Raw genomic sequence first — 21,694 nt, 5'->3', positions numbered from 1 at the left:
AAATTAATCTAAAAGTCTGGTTTACGAATTGTTTTAATTCAACGATGTGTAATGAGGAGTTTCAACATTTCATATATTATTTTAGTATTGTAAATTAAAGTTTTACTTACCTTTGCAGGCATAAACAATAATCATGACGTCATTTTATAGCTTATTTCATTAAAATTATAGAGTGAGATGTAGCTAATGGATATCATTTGTATTTCATCTTATAAAATCTATTGCTGTCAACCCTTGTCACTTTTTTAATTATAAATCCATCATAATTTATAAACTTACACCTAAGTAATAAACAAACAATAGAATTCGTATATTACTTATTTAATAATTAGGTCAATAATATATTTTTCTTTTCTCATAAATAATAATTCAAAAGAAAGTATTACAAGTTTTACAGTTTGTTAATGTCTCCTTACAAGGATGCATTGTTATTAATTTCTTACTTCTCTATAGGTATAACTTGATTATAAGTTTAATAAGTATGCATTGGTTAATATAAAATAATGAAATAAAATGATACGAGAAATTTTCAACTAAAGTAATCTATAGGGAATTTTTCATTTTAATAGGGTTTCTTTTGCTGCAACCTTAGATTATGTGTGGTATATAATAATAATGTACCGATGCCTGTAGGAAGCAATTGCTACGAGGTTTTTTCCAACAAATATATCTGTACATCTACTATAACCTTTTATTTTACTTTTTATAGACCTATAATTCCCATAAGAATTACTGTGTGCTTTATTCCCATCAGCAGTAACTTATCGACTTACCTTTTACTCAATTCTATTTCGCATGCGTGGTATTGTATCCTTCGCAATTTCTCACCAAGTTGATATTAAATAATATTTGATAATGCCCTTTAGCAATTTTTTACATGAGACTCTTTAAAAAGACACTTCAATATTAATGTAGACAATTTAAAAGCAAGTAGGGATTCATTTGCAAGTCCAAATGTAAAAATAAATTCCTCTCATAAGTTATTAAAATTAGTATTCCAATTTGAATTATGGTTAATTTTTCATAGCATTAATGAATAAAAATTTACTTTTAAAATTCAAATTTTTTAAATATTTTGTTTATTAATGTGTTCTTAATTTCTTATTACAATTAATATTGTTGGTTTAAAATTCACTTTACAATTGCATGGTACTGTTAAAATTAATTCAATGAATAATAACAAATATAGTGATGTATTTTATATCTTCGATAAATAATAAATTTGATTTCATTTTTATAAGTTCTGTTCTTTAAATAAAATATTCCTTTGAACAAGTAAGTTATAAGAGTGTAGTTAATAGTTTTAAACAAGTATTCATTCTACTATAAATATTTTAGTTGTATAAAGTTTTGTCTTAATCTCATAAAATAAGCTACCAACCTAATATGATTTTTAAGACGTTGAATTTAAAATTATTTTTTTGTAGTATTCAATGTAAAACAAACTAAGCTGAACAATATTTTCGATGACTCTTACTTATACCTACAGCACTTATTTCATATTTAAAAAAGTTACTACAAAAACTGTCGAAAATTTATTTTATGTTTGAATGATAATATAAAAGTTTTTTCTGCAAAGTATATTCGGGAACACATTAATCGCTACAATAGGTTCATTTATTTTTTAGCTCTAAGAAAGTATAAATGTTTTTTGATATAGTTTATATATACAATAAAGTTATTAGTTTGTCGATTTATAAACAATTACAACAGGCCAGGTAAGTACTATGGTAAATTATGATAACAAAAATCACCCTATATTCAATTGAAAATAGAATACAATTAAAATTCGTTTAATATTTTTCATATAACATTTCAATGCAAATTTAATGTAATATTACAACGAAAAAGAAAAAAAATTATTGCAGGTGGTTAAATAAAATAGGTATTTCTCATTAAGTTAAATTAAAACAAGGGTGTTATTCTTTATAATAATAAGAACTGCAAAATTTACTACTAGATTTTATCAGATTAACTGTAACTTTAATTTTATTTAAATAAATTATATCAAATGAAACTAAAAGTTATTGTGATTAAATTATTGTAAAAGGCTTTCTGTAGCAGTTCAGATCATTTACATTTTTGATTGACTATAAAAGACGATCAAATGCTAGCAAATTTAAAGTTTGCATGCATTAAACCTTTGGCTTTTATATTAAACCGACCGCTATTATTTAATATAAAAGCATTCTAGTATCGGGACATATCTAATGATATTTAAATAGCATATAATTTAACATACATTTTGTAAATAGGCTCAATATTACTTATTGATAATTAAATAAATAGGTTCATATTTAATAATACTTTTAAATTATATTTTCCTTTGAGTTATTAATGTCATTAATTGTTATTAATATTTATATGAAATGAAAATTATTAGGATAAATAGTGGAAAAGTTGACCCGAAGACTACAGAATAAAAAAGAGTAAATCTTATTTAATTAGTAATTATACTTAGGAGACCCGAATTCAAATTGTGACATTAATTAATGAATTAATAAAAATAATGTTATGTCAATACAGAAATATTACTAATTAATTCAACAAACATTAATTCATAAATTAAGTAAAATCATATAAGGAAAAAATTCTTAATCCTATAAATGTTAGTATTTTTTTTATTATTTTAATTATTTTGCTTTTTCTCAAACAGTAATATCTATAATTTAACTTTGCAAAACATAATTACTCTATACTATCAAATGGTTTTTGGTCAATACTCTTTTCAAAGATTCTCGAATTATAACCAAAAGGAATTAAACTTAAACAACAAATAAATACAAGAACTCACATATTATTGTAACTTGATATAATTATTTTTTTTTAGTTTCAAATAACTACAACCATCAATTTAAAAAAAACCCTAAAAAAGAGCATCTGAAACTTGCATATTTTATTTGAGTGTAATTTGTTTTTTTAGTACATTGATATTTTAGTTACAGGCTTAAGTAGAACAAATCTAAGAAAAATATAAAACTTATAATCAAAATATTATAATTGTATATGAATTTATGATTATAATAAAAGCATTTCAAAAATCCAAAGTGGAGAATTCATACAATAAATAACAGAAATCCAAATAGATAGATTTTTAGTAACAAGATTTTTACATGATGATTTTGTACTAAAATTTCAATAAACGTTTAAGTATATATCTTAATTAATATCATTAATTGATAAAGGTATTTCATGCCTATTACATAAAGATATTGGAAAATACGCCTCCTAAAGGTATTGTATTGACAATATACGCCAGTAAAGATAAAAAATTATCATTAAACATAATGTATTTACAAACGATTAATAGAAGCAAAAATAATATTTCTTCTCCTATTAAACATGTAGATGATTTTGCAACATAAGGAAACATCATGGTAACAATGTTGGAACTTTTGAACATATGTATATACATATATAATATATATTATATATGCATATATATAATTTTTGAAGAACATTAAAAGGTAACAAATTTTTAGTAGGCTCCTACTGGCAGACTATACTTACTATACATGGCGTCCACCGGATTGTCATTTTTGTAATAGAAGATTTTCTTACGAGTATTGTAAGGTTTATATTTATATATTTTATAGCCTCTACACGCTAAGAAGGTATTGTTTATGCAATATTATTTTTCTTTACAGTTATGTCTATAAAATCTTGGCCCTTACTAAGACAATATTGTTCAACGATACGTAAAAAATTTTCAATTTCTACCAATATAAGAATATATTCTTGGATATAAAAGAAATACTTACAAATCTTAATAGTTGTAAAGAATTTTCAGAATATAATAACTTTTGTTTTAAATAACTAAAAAATATTTAAAAACTAAAACTTAATGAAAAATATTTCGATATACATTTTAAATATGGTGAAGTGGTGTAATTGAAAATGTATTTAAGCTTTTATTTCGAAATTACACTTCATATAATAGCAAAACATATTAGGACTAACCATTTCTAATACAAAATCTACTAAATATTCTACAAGAAAATATTAATTTACAATTATAACCATTTTATCCATATTTATGTTAATACCTTTTCAGTATTAAGAAAATACTAATAATATATTTCACACATTAACTAGTATCGAATTAACTTTTTTATTGACACATTTTAAAGTGTAGAATTTTCTATTTAGTAATAGTAAAATCTAACATTTAAAAAATTAAATTATCGTTCAGTGAAGAAGTTTATGTAAAAGTATGATTTCAAACCCTCCATAATAAAAGATTTTAGATGTTATCAAAATATATAAAAAATAAAAGGATGGGAATTGCACATTCAAACATCTCTCCCGTAAATAATCTATACCAACGCCCCTGGATCAGTGATTTCTTTGCAATACAAAATTTTACTGGAAATACCTCAAAAGAATACAAAAATTATATGTGTGCAATATAATGTATTAAAATCTTATGAAAAAATAGTAAACATGTGGAAATACATATTTATTTAATAATGACAAATATTTTCACAAGAATCATTAATTTAACAATCATAAACTAGAAATTGTATCAACAGTAATGAAATTTTCTTATTTAAGTTCATTTATTTCAACTTAATTTGCCAAAGTGAAATTAAAATTTATTTTACTTTTATTAACTTTGCTAAAATAAATGGCAAATACTAATCACTATATTGTTAATACAAAATGGAAATTGAATTATTTCATCTAATCTTGAAGCCATGCGATCATGATTATAAGCATTAGGTGGTGCCTGGTACAACTCGATTAAATTAAGTCAATGTATATGTAATCTAGATTCATTACATGCAGTCATTAATAAGTAATAGTTATTAATTTAAATTTTACTAGACTAACATAATTCATTATATGGTATATTATTTAAAAATGGCCTGATTATATTATTGCAGTTCTTATTATTTACATTATTTTGTATTTACTACACTAAAGGACTAGTTTGACATAATTTTTTTTTTTTGAAAATCACATAGTATCTAGTTAATATTGTATATAGTATATGGTAATTCTTTTATATTTTTCCACTTAATACTTCTTAAAATAATTATGATTATAATAATTTATTTTTTACTTTCGTTATTAACATAAGCATATAGGCAAAACTCGATCAAAACTTCTGGGGATGCTAAAAAAAGGTAGACTTACAGACTTGTGGGGAAATTCGTTCTCCACATCCGTTCACGTTACTATCGCTAAAATAGGAATGATAAATGAAAACTAAATTTACGATCAACAATCATTGTTGTAGAATCATAATTGTTATTTATAAATAGATGACTATAATTAATAGGCATAGCACGAATTTTGGATTATTCTAAAACTATAATTCTGACAACAATGAAATAAAAACAAATTATATCAATATTTGTACGGCAAAATCAAGAAATGCGTTCTAATATTATTGGGGATATTAATTTTGAGTTAGGACATGCTGTACTCTCATAGTATCCCCTAGTTGCGCCTTTTCATAAACATCTAAATTTATTTATTATTAAGTTCATTTTTGGTTTATCTCTTACTTTAAAAGGATATCAAATAATTTTTTTTAATATCAACATATATATTCAACTAGTTAATAAGATAGAAAATGATAAAAAAAAAAAATGACTGACCAAAAACAATTTTTGAACCAGCATTTTAAAAATCATTAACACTTTGAAGTAAATCATGAAGGTGAGACATGGTTTACAAACTTTTTTATAGTTGTTTTTCTTAGTCACGCTTCTCATTCCATCAGAACATAAAAATATTCATATATTTCGAAATTATAGTCCAAAATATGAACCAAAAATTCTTAACGATAAATAAATAGAGATACATTTATAACTAATAAAAGCTGAATAAAAAATTATTATTCCAAAATATATCAAGAAACGAATGATAAATTACAATTTTTACTATACATATACTAAAATATCTCGCATGTTTTCGATTTACAAAAAACCAAAATCTATAGATAAAAAAGAAGAAGAATCAATAATTGAACAAATGTGAAAGCAAATATTTCAAAATGGACATTTAAAGTACCCGTATTAGATTTCATTTCATTCGAATACTCGTAATATAGTGTCTTATTCATTTGTATTTTATACTCTTATATTGATAAACCATGTGGGAAATACTTCGTCAACGATTCAAATTTTACAACACAGCTATGTGTAATACAAGAACAACATATATAAATTGTATGAATTGAATGACGCAAAATTGGTCGAAATAAATTTCCATTTTAGAGTAATATACCTAGTCTGGTACAATATGTTCTTAATAACACAAGCTGATTCGCTTCTCAATTGCTAATAATCATCTTTATTGCTTCCATTTCTAGTTTAAATTAAGGTTGTGAAAAAGGGAAAACTAATATTTTTTTACGAGATGTTATATTTTGTAACGAATTGAGATTGTTATTTGAACAGCTATTCTCCGCCAGATTAAAATATGGTGCCCTAAATTTCTTTTGTTCTTATTTATATGGAAATATTAATTAAAATATAACTTAAAATATTATCAAATAACTCTTTTACGACCGACTAAAAGGGTAATTTCACTGCGTTTTTATAGTTAATTTCATTCTTCTTCATCAAAATAATAGTATATTAATCTAATAAACTCAATTTTACACAAATCAAAATAGTATAATGTTGTATAAATTACAAAAAATAAAGTTGAGCATTTATATTTATATTTTTGATCATACGAAAATTATTAATGCGGAATAATCAGAAAAAAACTGTTAAATGTTCTTATTAAACCAAGAATCCAAATAATTAATTGTGATTTCACAATTAATGATGAATTGAAAATGCAAAATTGATTCATTAATTTATTTTATTAGTTATTTTCTATATATTTTTTATAATTATTAGTAATACTAAAAACTTATCAACTTTTTTTGAAACAAACTATAGTGTAATTTGTTTTATATATTATATAAAACAATATTTCTAGTAAAAAAAAATTATCTAATTTTTTTAAAATTTCATCTTAACTATTAGATTCAAAAATATATAAAAATCAGGCATTTATTTTACCTTGAAACATTGAAGATGACACAGTAAAATGTTGTACTTAACGTCAAAAAAATCTATGTAAATCATCAAGACAATTCATTTAAACTTTTCAATTTATATTTAAATTCTACTAATGTTTTTACGTTTCAAGTAGAAGAATACGCATATTTCTTACAGAACGTATTGAAAATTTTAGAATAAGCGAGGATAGCATCCTCAAGGAAAGATATTTCATTAATTAAGATTTTTCAAAAATATTCTATTGGAAAAAAGGAAAACCACACTTTTGTGTAATTTATATTGAGAATAAAGTTTTAAATACTCCGTTGTTTGAAGAGAAATAGAGATTTTTTATTTTAAAACACTAAATATATAGAGTGTTCAGTAAATAAGTAAACCAGTTTCTATGGTTCTCGTTATTTGCAACGATTGACCTGTTTCCTCACTTACTGAACTCTGTATTTTATTGTGAATACGCTTTTCTTGAAAAAAATTACAAAATATTGAATTACGTTTTTTTAAAATGGATAATACATTAAATTCATTTAATTATTTTGTATAAATGAATATTCAGAGATGTACAGTATATATGATTTATATAGGAAAAACTCAAGATAAACGAACACCCAGGACACAATGAGTAATGATATTATCTCAAAATCAAAATCTCATAAATTAATTTTATAAAAGTACAGCGTAATAACTACACCATTTACTTAGCAGTCGTGTGAAATAAGAACAAACAATTATCGTTTTTCGAAAATTGAGCAGTTTTATAAAATATTGTTAGAAAAATACTTGATATTCTAAAATAATTCATACAATTACATTTCGAGTACTCAAAAGTATCTATATATTTTTTTGTATTACACAAAGTGTTCAGTAAGTAAGGAAATAGATCAATTGTTACAAACAATGAAAACAATAGAAACCCGTTTCCTTATTTATTAGTTGACCAATATTACGATGATAATTGAATATCTTCGTGATATTGATCAACTGTATTTCTAGTTATAAATTTTTAGTTAACAAAATCGGTTTTCGTAAAGTACTTAAGAAAAAGTGAAAAAGTTACAATTGGCTGAATATCTAGTGATCTGTCATTTAAAACAAAAACGTTATGATGGTATCTCTTAATTATATTCGTTAAAGCATTCTGAGAAATATTTTATGTTTTATATTTATAAAGAAAATAATACCCAAGTAACTATATTAATAAACAATGTGTAAGTGAGTTTCTTATGCGTAAAAGATTAAAAAAAGACATTTAGGAATTTTTAATTTTTCAAAAAGATACATTTTTTTGAAATAAATTGATATTGGTTAAAATATTTACTTTATCTAGGAATTCGGTAAAAGTGGACAATCCTACTGAAGAAATCAGTCGTTACTTCTACTGTAATTACCTCTTTGATTTATAATAAATGTGGTAGTAAATTATTTTTTTACATATTATTTGAAAATCTAAGAATATTACTGAACAAAAATTATTTTTATGCATTTATTTGTGTAGATACTTACTTCAATGGACGTAAATAAAAAGAAACATTTTAAATTTTATCTTATTATTTTTTAATTAAATGAGTTGTCTACATAAATTATTGGAAAAACACGGATTGAATTAATGAGTTTTCCTGACTGTTTTAATTTAATTATTTTGTTTATACTCTGAACAATGTTTTAACATATTTGACTTTTTCCTACAACAATCTCAATATGTAAATTGGTAAGCAAACTTTCAATCATTTTCTCTTTTACAGCGATACTAGACGTCTTAAGGTACATGGGAAAAACAATCACAAAAACCTGTCAGAGTACAAATCGACCTATAAACTCAAAGGCTCAGCGTGTTGAAATATTGAAGTATTACCGTATCGAAAATTCACTTTATCTACTATACGACGATACAAACCTATTAGTTGTTTTTGTCTGTGAAGACATGATTTATTTTGAGTACTATTTATTCCATTTTATATATACATATACTGATAAAAATTGAGCTTAGTTGGCCGACGTAAGAATCAGAATTAAAATTACTTATTTAAATTTTTAGAAGTTCTTAAATTGTACATATAATTTGCTAGGAATATAATTTCAATATTTATTAAATTAATAATCAAATTTCGATAGAACTTAAATGTAATTAGATTTATTTATACTCTAACTAAACAGGGGTTTTTTCTTTATGTATTTGCATTTAATTTTTCAACTAAAAGATTTAATACTAAAACAATTTAAAACCGTAATTAAATAATATAAAATCAAGTCTTAAATGAATATTTCATAGTTAATAGATGAATTAATAAATTTCTATAAGTTCTGTTTATCAATAGTTTATAATTATAATGTAAAAGTCACGAAATATTATTCTAGAGGGAAACTTTTGAGTTGTCCAAAGTTTATACTTGGTCTCCTTCCAATAACTTATCGTCGAGTTTAATAAGTTTAAACTTATTGAGTTTTAAAATTAACAATTACAGCTAATAGTATTCTATACTTGATTAACATAATACGAAAATTATCATTAAAATACTCTAATAAATTGTAATTAATAATATGTATAATTTTTTTGGAAAACACACCTCACAACATTTTTAACCAACCAATGGTCGCTAAAGGGAATAATTCTAGTGTCTATTCAATAATTAGTTTAATTAGTAAAGTAAATAAAAAATAATACTGCATAAAATTTAATAAATTTCAATAAAAAGGTCAATAATGTTTACTTCAAAAGATTTTAATTAAATAAATAGAGTTTATAATAAAAATAAAAACAACTAACCAGAATTTTACCAAAATTGCTTTTTAAAGTATTTTTTTAATATATTTTCAAAATCTCAAGAATTTAATGTATATTATAAGATATTTTATACTTTTAAGCAGTTAAATAAATGTTTTTAAAAATGAATAACAAATTTGAGATTTTCTTTTAAGGTGGTTTAATTTTGTGCTATAATAAACATTTCAAAAAATCGAAATTGTAACACAATTCAAAGAGCGCACATCTATAATTAATTTGACAATAAGATTTTTTATGTATTTTAATACATGTTTCATGTTATACATAACGTGAAAGAAATAAAAAAATCAATGTTTAATGCATATCTAGATTCTTTGTTTTTAATTTCGGAATAAATACACCAAACATGCGAAAAAATATAAAAAATATATTAGTGATTATATTTTAAGCTATATATTTAATAGAATAATTTACATAACTAAAGCAGAATACATCAATATTACATAAGAATGATTATTTAAGTAGACACAATTCATAAAAAATTAGTTTAATCTTTTTTATTGTCGTCTTTTGCGTTGCATTTTTCTTTTTTCTTAGACAACTCTTCTTTCAATTTTCGTAATTGCACTTCTCTCTTTAAAAATGAAATTGTAATAATTAAAAGTTTTATCAATTAAAAATGCACGTCCGTGTTGCTAAATGCAATACCTCTTTACGAAAATATTCTTCTTCTAAAGCTGCTCCGCGTTCTCTTATCTTTCCACCTAACTGTCTTATATATCCACCACCTCTTCCGCCTTTTCCCGCTCCACTATCCATGTTCAATATGTTTATTATCAAATAGTTTTTACTTCAAATATCAAGTAATGAATTATAATTATAATTATTAAATTTAACAACAAATTGTACATTTTAATTATTTGAATAACGATAAATGAATTACTTTTTGACTATAAATAATTATCTTAGTTGTTCAGATTAATATTACTTAACAGTATATTGTAATACTTACACTGAATTAGAACAAAATAGCATCATTTGTCTTGATAACATTTCATAAATGTAAACGGAAATTTTGATTGTATGAATATTCACTTCAAGTACTAAATCAAACTGAAAGTTGTTATTATGCATATTAACATATTCTATCACTAACGTAATTGTTTGTTGTCAATTTTATTAACTAGAGTATTTTTATACCAACAAATTTTATTTTATTTCAAATAGTAAATATGTACTACTTATTCTATTAATTAAAAATTAATAGAATTCTCATTGATTATTTTCATTAATAATACAAATATATTTTAGTAATTTTAAAAATAAATGTCACTAATTTTGAACAAGCAAAATCTCAGATTATTTATTTGAAAACTAAATTTGAATAAATAAAAAACTTTTTAAATTATTAGTTAAAATTGTTGTTTAAAATATTAAATATTCGCAGAATATTTCTAACTTAGCTTTTCTTTTTTTTTAAGTTTAAAAATTATTCAACACAATTGTTTTTACTATTTATTGTAATTAACGAATTTTCTATTTTAAAACGTAACATAAAATTAATGCAGTCGCTTTAAAATTGTCTATGTGTTAATTAAGTAAGAGGCCAATGTTTTCCTGGTATAGTTATCGTGACTAAGTATAAATAATGGAATACTTTCATTAAAGGCATCGGGTTTAGTACTTTTGATTAAGCTACAAACACGTGTACGTAAACTTCTCTCAATTAATTTTGTAGTTGAGTTAGCGTGAGTGAATCGTTATGGAAGTCTTATCTGTGTTGTTTAATAGGGTATGTAAATGACCAGTGAATAAATTTATTCTAAATAAAGTAAAAATACATCAAAAACGTAGCTAACAAGGAAACTATTTATTATAGCTAAGAGTCATGTACTAAAATTTATTAATGTTTTACCTACACTTTTGAACTTAAAACATACTAAAAGCATCATTTTAATGTACGGTACTCTATAGATTCCTATAAATACCAAGCATTTGTAGTTTTATTATACCAAAACTATAAATATTTTCTGGGGCATTTTTCAGTTTTTAATGATCAACGAATAGTATTTTAATTATTTTTTAACAATAATTCAATTAAAATAATAGTCAGTATGGCAGAAAGTAACTTCTCTTTTAAACTGACTTTGCCAAATGAAAATTCATATATTCAGGTAAATATTATACTCAATGAATTTATGGGATGAATTGAAAAATTTAATAAAGTAACTAATATTGCTTAGTGTATAAAATCATATTAATTAAACAAGTTAATTAAATTTTGTAGTTTTAACTTTTATGTTTAAAAAAAGTTTCACTTTTTCTACAGTTATTAAATTATAAAATCTGCACTTCACTTTTAACCTAGTGTTGTTTTGAATTTTTAGATGAATCAATGGAAATATTTATAAAAGAAGTATTAGCTGCAAGTAACAGAGGTGTTTCTGCGGCTAATAATGTTTCAGGAGAACCAAATTGGAGTTTTGGACAATCGTTGTTCTTTGCTTGTACCGTTATTACAACTATAGGTAAATGTGATAAATCATTTTTTTAAACATAAAATATAATAATGTATTTCATATTATTTGAAATATTTACTTTAGGTTATGGACATGTTACTCCATTGTCACAGGAAGGAAAATTATTTTGCATGATGTACGCATTATTTGGCATACCTTTGACCTTAGTATTATTGACAGCGTTAGTTGATCGATTGATGATACCCACCACAAAATATTTGCACTTTCTCAACAGCCGTCTCGGTCATTTATATCCGCCATTTACTATCAGACTATTTCATTTTGGTACAATACTAGGCACTTTAATATTTCTCTTCCTTTTGTTACCAGCAGCGATATTTACATATGTGGAACCAGAATGGAACTACATGGACTCTTTGTACTACTGTTTCATATCTCTTACAACTATTGGCTTGGGAGATTACATTCCAGGCGATGCTCCTGATCAAAAATATAGACCCCTTTATAAACTGATGATAACTGGTATTTATACTTAAAAAATGTTTGAAGTTATATTTAATTGTTTTTTATTATGCATTTTTCCACCAGGTTACCTAATCATAGGTCTTGTTTGCGTGATGCTTACACTATCAATTTATTATGACATAAGACAGTTAAACTTTGGAGTTCTATTTATGTTGGAAAGGGAAGAAACTCGACAAACAGACCCAGAAAAAATGCACTTACAGCAGTCTAGAGTCAATCGGACCAAATACACAAATGAAAAAGATTCACCAACAAGTTTAGACGATACTACTCCTGTCAACGGCATTCCTTAAAAATGTACGAAAATTAAATCATGGTGTCTTACAAATAATGACCACAACAAAAGTTTTTTTTACTAATAAAAGATATTAAGAACCTCGCAGAATTATTTCGCACCAAGTCTTGCGATTTTTAGCGCCTGTCCTGACTATAAACTAACTAAAATGATATGAAGTATTAAATAATCCCATATTTTTAATAAAAATATAAAAAAATTAAAAATTAAGTTATAAATAATAAATTACTTTATTTTACTATACTCATAACTAAAGAAAAATTACTTAAAATGTATTTAAATTATTTTTTGACATATGAGAAGTAATTAAAATAATTAATTACATTATTCAAACAAGTCTTAAATATGGATAAAACAAAACAAAATTATATATTTAAACTTTAATTCATGCAGGTATTCCTGTGTATAATTACCAAGCTACAATAAAATCTAAAAATTAATCTACTTGTTGCTCGAAAGAATTAAACTTTTATATCTTACATTAATAACTATATATTTAACTGGACAATTTTTTTAAGTAAACTCTTTTATTTAAGAGATATTCCAATAGGATTTTTAAAACAACCAAAAAATTATTATGCAAATCATGAAAAATTATTCCCATGAAATAAAATTGAATAAAAAAAAATTAGCATAAATGAGGTAAAGTGGGGTAAATTTATTTGAACAAAAGTTATTTTTTCTAGAATATTTAGCAGATTTTTTTTAAGATTCAAGAGTTCTGGCCCTTTAATGTATTGATATCATATTAAACGTAAGTTTGATATAAAAATTAATGCATTTATCTAAAAATTACGTGTACAGTTACCATTTCACTTAACAATTTTTAATAACTTACTAAACCAACAAAAAAAAATGTACAGGAGAGAAACATTTCATGTATTAAGTATTACAAATGTTTAATTATTTTGAAAATCGAGCGCCTTGATGTAAATTGTTTTTCTTTCTAAAATTATTTATGTGTTAATATCCCGTATCATTCTAACACAATCTTTGGCAATTTACCTAAGTTAATTTTTGTACATGACAAGACGATTAGTTAACTTGCGTAAAAAAATTTTGTATTACATAATTAAATTTTAATACTCTTTAAGTATTTAAATACTGCTCTAATAAATCAAGCATTTTTTTTTATTATTATTTTTTGATGATAAATTATTAATTTTCAGGCTAAAGTTTAAATGAATTCAACTATGACATTTGCAATGATGTTGCGTTACCTATTTGACCAAATTAATCTCTACTGGATATTATACTAATTATTATATGCTGATTTATAGATGAATATTGTTATTATTTTTAGGATATTAAAGTGACAAAAAACTAAAAATATGAGTATTATTACATTTGTCATTTAATTTATAATTTTAAATATTTAAACATATGTCTTTAAGTGAGGAGATGCTAAGGAACTCAGTCCCTTATCACTCAAGATGGATAAAATGCGCCCTCTCTGAGATTTACTTGAAATATAAGTAGTTAAAGTATGGATACGTAGTGCTATCAAAATGATATAGTGATAATATTCTCCTTTATGTTCTCTGTCACTTTAAGCCCTGTTTAACATGTAAATTGAAAAATTAATAAATGTTTAATGATAAAAGTTACTATCAGACATGTAACTTTTTTTAAATATAAAAAAATTAAAAAAATATAAACCATGGTTTTATAATTTTTCAAAAAATTATTTCTTAGTTCACAGTCAAAGTCTATAAATTTAATTAGATCATCAATATATAATTTGGAGTTATTAATATTAAACACATTCTGTAGACCTTTATCCGACGTTATTAATATAAAAAAACCAGCACAGGAAGGTCGCGGTACAGCGGTGACGTGGCATAGTTGGGTCAAGTATAATGATATCTGACAATGATTAAAATAAAAAACACTTCTATGCAAATCTGTAGATACTGTTTAATTTTAAAAAATTGGTGGGTTATCCCATAGGCTACAGGATATAAATATTTCCATATTTATATCCTGATTACAAGTTTTATGATTTATAAGTGTAATATATGAATAAATGTATTTATATATAATATATAAAGGAAATGGTGTTATTAAAAAAAAAAGTATGTCGAATCAAAGAGGGATATAAATATTATTTCTCATAAAAAAATTGTAATTATCCATACACTTTTCAATAAGTTATAGCATTAGAAAGTTAAATTCTCAGGTTCGCATCAAAGCTAACATAGCTCAATATTACGGAGAGAAAATGTTTTGAATGAATAAATTATTCTTTGGGAACAAAAATGTAGAAACATCCTATTATGTTATTCGTCTAAAAATGCAAATTTAGCTTTGTTGTAACGTGTTCTATAAGTATTATTTTAGATAAGCAGAGTATTCATATAGATTAAATTAAAGTTGTGTTTATTTATGTTAAAACTAATACACTTTTTTTTACAGTTGTTGTTTTTGGTAATAAATGTGATTCATCGCATCATTTAGTTTTGTATAAAATTATTATGGCTAGTTTTCGTAATTAGTATTAATCAAAATTAAAATGATCCGTTTTATATGTTTTGGATTTTTATTAATTAACTTCGAATGTAAAATTAAAAATAACATAATAACTGAATCCTTAATTTGATGATAATACTGTGTTCTTACATTTTATATAATGGTTAAAAATATTAACCATTTTCAAAAATTATTTGATTTTTTTTCATTTATAAATTTGTTATTATTAATTGTTTTTTGATATATGTACAAAATACATTTCAAGTTAACTTGTACTTGATATAATTTTATAACAGTAAAATTAAGCTGAAACTTTAAATAATTCAATTTTTAGGAACTTGATAAATTTAAAAACAGATAATATCTGTTATTAATTAATTAAGTGTTCTGTATATTGTACAGGACACTTATTCATACTAACTTCTTTGATATACCACACGCGAAAATGTTCCGACTTAATAATTAAACGATAGTTCTTGAATTCTAAGTTTTCTTAATTATATTTTAGCGAGTTTAGTTGTCTACATTCGGTAGCTTCATCAACTTTGAATAATTCTGACGCATTGTCTAAGTTTATTTCATTACGTTGGTGTTCCTTTAGTTGATGCGTATACACGTGTGATTATAATTACAATGATTTATTACCATTTTCTGGTAAAACTTTTACTTATATCGATTGTAGTAATCTCTAAAATTATTAATTGCAATTTGTTAAGGAAAGTTATATTATTCTTATTAAATAAAAACAATTTAACCTTTGTTTGTTTAGCGTATTTATAGATCCGTGTTAAATTTTAATACGGTTCAATAAATATGTCAAAAAAAGTTATTAAAAATAAATAAGTTTTGTTGAAACTTAGTTATTGAAAGTAATCTGGCATTTTATATGTGAAATAACTTACAAATACTTATTAAAAAAAAACTGCCTATTCAAACAAAATTTTATTTAAAAATTAGAAAATAAAATCGCTGGAAATAATTTGTATTGTAAAATCTAAATACTATTCATAGATTTTTTAAAATTACAACATTTTAATATACTAAAATTTATCTCTGGTCACTTTTGTAAAAGATTTTCTGAAATGGAGCATATATCTTTTCCCAGAGAGATATATGACTGCTATTTTTCATTAGGTAGTAGACAATTGAGCTGTTATTACCAGGCTTCATCTCTCTTTCCTCAAAAATTATTCTTTCGTTATTGATCTTGTTGTTTATATTGAAATAAATAAGCACTGACGTAAACAGAGGGAAATGACTTAAAGTAAATTTTAAATTTGTATTATTTTTTATACTCGTATTGTTACACAATAATTGTTTACGTATCTCATTAAATTGAATCATTTAAGACATAAGATAATATAAAGCACAGAAAGAAAATATTTTTATTCTGTAGAAATTATACCACTTATTCTCAAGTACTATTTTCGCCATGTTTATTAATGAGTAAAGCTAAAAGAATAAAATGTTAGTTTAAAGTACAGATATACTAAGAGTATAAACCAACCTAATATTGAAAATAATTACATGATATACATTAGGAAAGAGAGGTAAAAAATTTTCTTATACATAAATGTAATTTATTAAATAATTGATAGTACGTCACTAGTATCAAGTATTCCACTCACTGAAGTGCTAATATCACTTATAGTGTTACTAAAATGCAGTGCCGTATTTATAGTGCTGGCCTTAGACTTTTTCATGCAAACATTTTTTGGCATTAGCCCTGTAAAATAAAATGTATAAAGTTTTATTTTAAGTATCAAGCAAAAAAAAAGTAAAAGACTCTTATTATTAACACTCATGGAACATCGCAGTTTTCTTGCTGAACCCCTTGCCATCACTCATGTCAATCATATCTAAAGCTGACATTACGTATTTATGACGAAGACTCGAGGGGCATGACTCCTTCACTCAACATTCTTGCAATGATCAAATTTTTGACTGAAATTTGTAGAGATGCTAAATTAATTTTTCCCCTTTTTAAAAATATTTTTAATTACAATTAAAATAAATGTATAAATTTTTGAAAAAGTTAATTCTAGGAACGTTAAATTGTCTCTAGCCCTCCATAATTGCACGTGTTGCGTATATCTCTTTTTGCTTGAACTGTTATGAAAAAATAAATTATTTTTATTAAGCTTTAAATTTATTTACAATAACACGAGAAATAATACAAATTGTACCATGCTACTAACATAATTTTGCATTATGCAAGTTTTTGTACATAATATATTTGTAATGCATAAATACATTTAATACGATTCTAATTAAAGAGGGAAAATTTATAAATTAACAAAAACATTCATAACAAATGTCAAATGATATTCATTTTAAAATGTACACCGTTATCTCATAAGGTAGTTGTTTATTCTTCCATGATTTTTGTTTATAGTTTTATTACTCCATAGCTCTCTCCCTCCAACATAACACATCACTGTGGATGAAGATACCATACCGTTTCTTTGCCGTGTGTTTTCGTCGTGGATGTCTATCTTCTCGCATTTCAGTTAGGTTTTGTTAATTAATATATTTTCTATACTGCCTGTCCCGACATAATGGCTCCTAAACATGGATTATTCAATAAGGTATATTTTACATTTTATTAAAGAAACTATTATAACTTAAAAAACTTTAATAATTTTGAAAATTTAAAATTGTCTTCTTTTGAGGTTATCTTAAATGTTTTTCTTATGCTAAACTTTTAACCTACTATTGCTTACTATTCATCAAATTGTTGAATTTAAAGTGTTTAATTCTATTCTAAAATAAACTTTATACTTGTCTGTTATTACATAACAATGATGTTCCTTATTAAAATATTTGACACGATTAGTGTTGTCCTCAATTAACCCTTCAATACATATTTTATGTTCATTGTTTTATATTAACCCAGCAAAATTGAAAATAAGGTTAGAGGAGTTATCTTCAAACATTATTTTATAAATTTAGTTAAATGCTTGTAGTTTTTAAATTAGCACATATATATACTAATGTTAATATAATATTTATAATATTGTTACATTAATAGTGGCACTGTCTTTGTTAAGTATATTAAATCTGTATGATATTTAATCAAAATAATATATTATTATATTAAAGATGTATAATTTCTTTTTTTCATCTTAAGATGTGTTAATACATGTTAAAAATGATATATTATTTTGATTTCAGCGCATCTATGTTGACGCTAAAGAACATTTGCTTGGAAAATTGGCTTCATATGTTGCTAAAGCTATCCTTCAAGGAAATAAAGTTGTTGTTTTTAATTGTGACAAAATAAATATTGCAGGAAGTTTTTACAGGTAAAATTTAAAATATTTTAAAACCAACAATTTTACATAATTTATATCTGTACATTAATATATCTTATTTTATTTTTATAGAAATAAAATCAAATATTTGTCTTTTTTGCGTAAGAGATGTAATGTCAACCCTGCACGTGGACCATTCCATCATCGTGCTCCCAGATGTATTTTCAGAAGAACTGTCCGTGGTTTGTTTTAATTTCTTTTGTTCATTTTTAGAATTAAAAAAAATCAAGGGTGACTAAAAATAATTACTTTCATAGATTTTTACCTTTCATTATTTAACTTAAAATTTTTAATAATTTAAGAATTGTTTATGAGCTTACAAGTTTTAAATAAGATACATATTTGTAATAATTGAATACAAATATATTATACTTACTATATTTAAAACTTTTTAAGTTAAATAACTAATATTTTTTTACCAATATAATAGAAATGTGTAGTATAAATTTAGTAAAAGAATTTTTTAGAAATAGTATGTTTGGCGAACCATTCTTTACTCGTATATATGAATTTTATGTTACTTGAAACCCTATTCATTTTTATAAGAGATTTTGAGTTATGTTAAAAAAATTTACATTTAATTTACAAAACATAATTTTTTACTGAGATTCTTCATTTCTAATTTTTACAAAAATATATGTTAGAATTATTACTTTAATTCCATTATGAAGTACAGTGACACAACTAGAGTAAAAACCCAAGGATGCTAAAATTATGTAAAAATTACAAAAATGTGAAGGTTCCACCTTCACACTTTCCAATCTACTAAATTATCATAGATAGCTGTATAAATGAATTAATAATTATGATTGATAGTATTGAAATGCCCCAGTATGCGCAAAATAACAATTTTATTTGCTACAATAGTAGTATACTGTTAGTACATGTATTGCAGAAATAAAAATTTTAATGAGATAAAATACATTGTTGAAAATAGTGGTAAGGTGCTAGAGCTTACTACTCCAATAGTTGTGCCACTGTGAGGTACGTACAATGGATCTTTAAATCTGAGTAAACGGGCAGTTTTCTTGTCTACTTAAACTACTAAAATTAAAATAAATGTTAATACCTATTATTTTTATCTATTTAACATAATTATTTTTAATCATATTTAATATTCTCTTTAAAAGCTATTGTTTGTGCCAGAGAGGACGAAAAAACATACATAGTCCATAATCAAATACCGAGTGTCAATTATAATAAAGAAACTACCTAAAAAGTATCAATTTGATATAAATGGCCACTTTTTTATGATTATCTTAAATATCCTTACCTACATTAATTGAATTTATTATTATGAAATTATTTCAAATTTATATGAAAAAAGTTGGTTGTTTTAATAATTTATATCTAATATGCTGTACATATATTATTTTTTATATGATACTTATTAACAGGATATTTTTCTATAACAATATTTTCTAAATAATATCAATATATAAAAAAAAGAATTTCTATTACCCTTCTATGATAGTTCATTATCTTATCAACATTAATGGATATTATATGAAAAAAAAAAATGAGAAGATATAATAGATGTTGAGATAGACAGTATTTTTTTTTTTATTTTTTTTTAAAAAATGTCAATAAAAATATTTTTTTTATATAATATTGGTCTTTTTTGCTTTAATTTGTGATCTGTTTTATCATAAATATGTCTATTAATGCGCATTAGACATCAGCATCAGAGATAAGTTTTCTTCTGTGATGCGAATGTTGAAAATTTTCAGATTTGTATTTCTGTATCTACACACCATTATGAAAAGTTGTCGATGTCAGCACACAACGTATTAAATAATTTTACTTATAATTAAAGCATTTCTTAATTGTAAATGTAATGGTTATACATAATGCATTTTTTTAACATTTATTTAGTACTCCTTATTTTGATTAAAAATTGCTGTATTTAAACAAAATATTATTAATGTAATAATCTATAAGTAATGCACTACTTAAAATAGTGTATTCTTATCAGTGTATTAGTCTTATTTTAAAAAAATTTTTACAGTCTTAAATGATTATAAAATATTATTAACCTTACCTACATTATTTGAAGTAAGTAGTGAAAAAAATAGTTTATGAAAGGCTGATGAATAATAATTGTCTTATTTTGTACACATACAATAACAATTTTTTATATATCTTGTTGTATATTATCTTGAGTTGAGCTGGTGTCTTTGATGATTTTAAATAAAACTTAACCTTATCTACATTATTTGAACAATTAACTAATGAAAAAAATAAAAATTTTATGAGAAGACTTCCTAAGAAAATAAATACTCAGATAAATTTTAGATATTTATGTTTTTCATTTTTGAAATATTGTGACAAATATAAATTCATAAGTACATAAAAATATATATAAGTCAATAGTCATAAATGTTTATGTTATAGGAATGATCCCTCATAAGACAACTCGTGGACAACAAGCCTTAAGACGATTAAAGGCTTATGAAGATATCCCTGCCCGTTATTCATCTCAAAAGACTATGGTAGTACCATTAGCAATGCGTATGTTATGTCTTCAACGAGGACGCAAATACTGTGATGTAGGCCGTTTATCTCATGAAGTAGGATGGAAATATCAACATGTAGTTAAAGATTATGAAGCAAGACGTTTAGAACGTGAAGCTAAACGTGCCAAGAGATTGAAGATCAGACATGTAAGTTTTCTTCTTTGATTCAATGTCTAATATTTTTAATTCACTATAAACGTAATTTTTGTTTTAGAAATTGACAAGAGAAGCCACCAAAAAAGTAAAGAAAGCAATTGAGCCCTACAACAAAGTTTTGAGGGAATGTGGTTATTATGTACCGGCATTGGCTTAATGTATTTGTTGAAATCATTAAAAAAAAATTTAAAATCT

At 23.8% G+C, this 21,694-nt stretch overlaps 3 protein-coding genes across 8 annotated transcripts in view; 2 read left to right on the top strand and 1 right to left on the bottom strand.

Annotated features, from left to right (window-relative positions):
* Positions 1 to 15,477, top strand: part of LOC126900601 (potassium channel subfamily K member 1-like) — a 38,218-nt gene extending 22,741 nt beyond the window's left edge. The window contains exons 1-5 of one of the 5 annotated variants that reach the window (XM_050676437.1): positions 8,765 to 8,957; positions 12,132 to 12,272; positions 12,348 to 12,746; positions 12,813 to 13,046; positions 14,214 to 15,477. In XM_050676437.1, coding sequence (XP_050532394.1) covers positions 12,140 to 12,272; positions 12,348 to 12,746; positions 12,813 to 13,042 — 762 coding nt within the window. In that variant the 5' untranslated portion in view covers positions 8,765 to 8,957; positions 12,132 to 12,139 and the 3' untranslated portion in view covers positions 13,043 to 13,046; positions 14,214 to 15,477. Of the gene's footprint in view, positions 1 to 8,764; positions 8,958 to 8,994; positions 9,019 to 11,315; positions 11,537 to 11,787; positions 11,919 to 12,131; positions 12,273 to 12,347; positions 12,747 to 12,812; positions 13,047 to 14,213 lie in introns of those variants that run through there. The other 4 variants (XM_050676434.1, XM_050676438.1, XM_050676435.1 and 1 more) reach the window with 4 other exon arrangements.
* LOC126900614 (ATPase inhibitor mai-2, mitochondrial-like) lies at positions 10,157 to 10,894 on the bottom strand. Of its 2 annotated transcripts, none has more exons than XM_050676456.1 (3): positions 10,757 to 10,894; positions 10,453 to 10,594; positions 10,157 to 10,378 (listed from the first exon to the last, which is right to left on the bottom strand). In XM_050676456.1, exons 1-3 carry the CDS (start codon positions 10,876 to 10,878, stop codon positions 10,292 to 10,294), a joined length of 351 nt encoding a protein of 116 aa, XP_050532413.1. In that variant the 5' UTR covers positions 10,879 to 10,894; the 3' UTR covers positions 10,157 to 10,291. The 2 variants fall into 2 exon arrangements, with proteins under 2 accessions (XP_050532413.1, XP_050532414.1); XM_050676457.1 differs by having other exon boundaries at positions 10,453 to 10,555.
* Positions 15,478 to 17,936: 2,459 nt separating the features above from the next.
* On the top strand, positions 17,937 to 21,693 carry LOC126900604 (60S ribosomal protein L13a). The gene is made up of 5 exons (XM_050676443.1): positions 17,937 to 18,101; positions 18,688 to 18,818; positions 18,900 to 19,009; positions 21,222 to 21,490; positions 21,558 to 21,693. Exons 1-5 carry the CDS (start codon positions 18,072 to 18,074, stop codon positions 21,654 to 21,656), a joined length of 639 nt encoding a protein of 212 aa, XP_050532400.1. The 5' UTR covers positions 17,937 to 18,071; the 3' UTR covers positions 21,657 to 21,693.
* The last annotated feature ends 1 nt before the right edge of the window (position 21,694 follows it).

This window comes from Daktulosphaira vitifoliae, unplaced genomic scaffold, assembly GCF_025091365.1.
Source record: "Daktulosphaira vitifoliae isolate Bord-2020 unplaced genomic scaffold, ASM2509136v1 Scaffold_3, whole genome shotgun sequence".
NCBI classification, from domain to species: Eukaryota; Metazoa; Arthropoda; class Insecta; order Hemiptera; family Phylloxeridae; genus Daktulosphaira; species Daktulosphaira vitifoliae.
The sequence above is the reverse complement of the archived record's forward strand: the minus strand, read 5'-3'. Positions and strand labels throughout refer to the sequence as shown.

What these genes read in the sequence shown, in the direction of transcription:
- LOC126900614 (XM_050676456.1), bottom strand. Translation starts at nt 10,878, where the DNA reads ATGCATAATAACAACTTTCAGTTTGATTTAGTACTTGAAGTGAATATT. An exon ending in CTATTTTGTTCTAATTCAGT is followed by an intron (nt 10,595 to 10,756) that starts GTAAGTATTACA and finishes TGATATTTGAAG; the next exon opens with TAAAAACTATTTGATAATAA. An exon ending in AAGAATATTTTCGTAAAGAG is followed by an intron (nt 10,379 to 10,452) that starts GTATTGCATTTA and finishes TCATTTTTAAAG; the next exon opens with AGAGAAGTGCAATTACGAAA.
- LOC126900604 (XM_050676443.1), top strand. Translation starts at nt 18,072, where the DNA reads ATGGCTCCTAAACATGGATTATTCAATAAG. An exon ending in ATTGCAGGAAGTTTTTACAG is followed by an intron (nt 18,819 to 18,899) that starts GTAAAATTTAAA and finishes TTATTTTTATAG; the next exon opens with AAATAAAATCAAATATTTGT. An exon ending in AGAGATTGAAGATCAGACAT is followed by an intron (nt 21,491 to 21,557) that starts GTAAGTTTTCTT and finishes TTTTTGTTTTAG; the next exon opens with AAATTGACAAGAGAAGCCAC.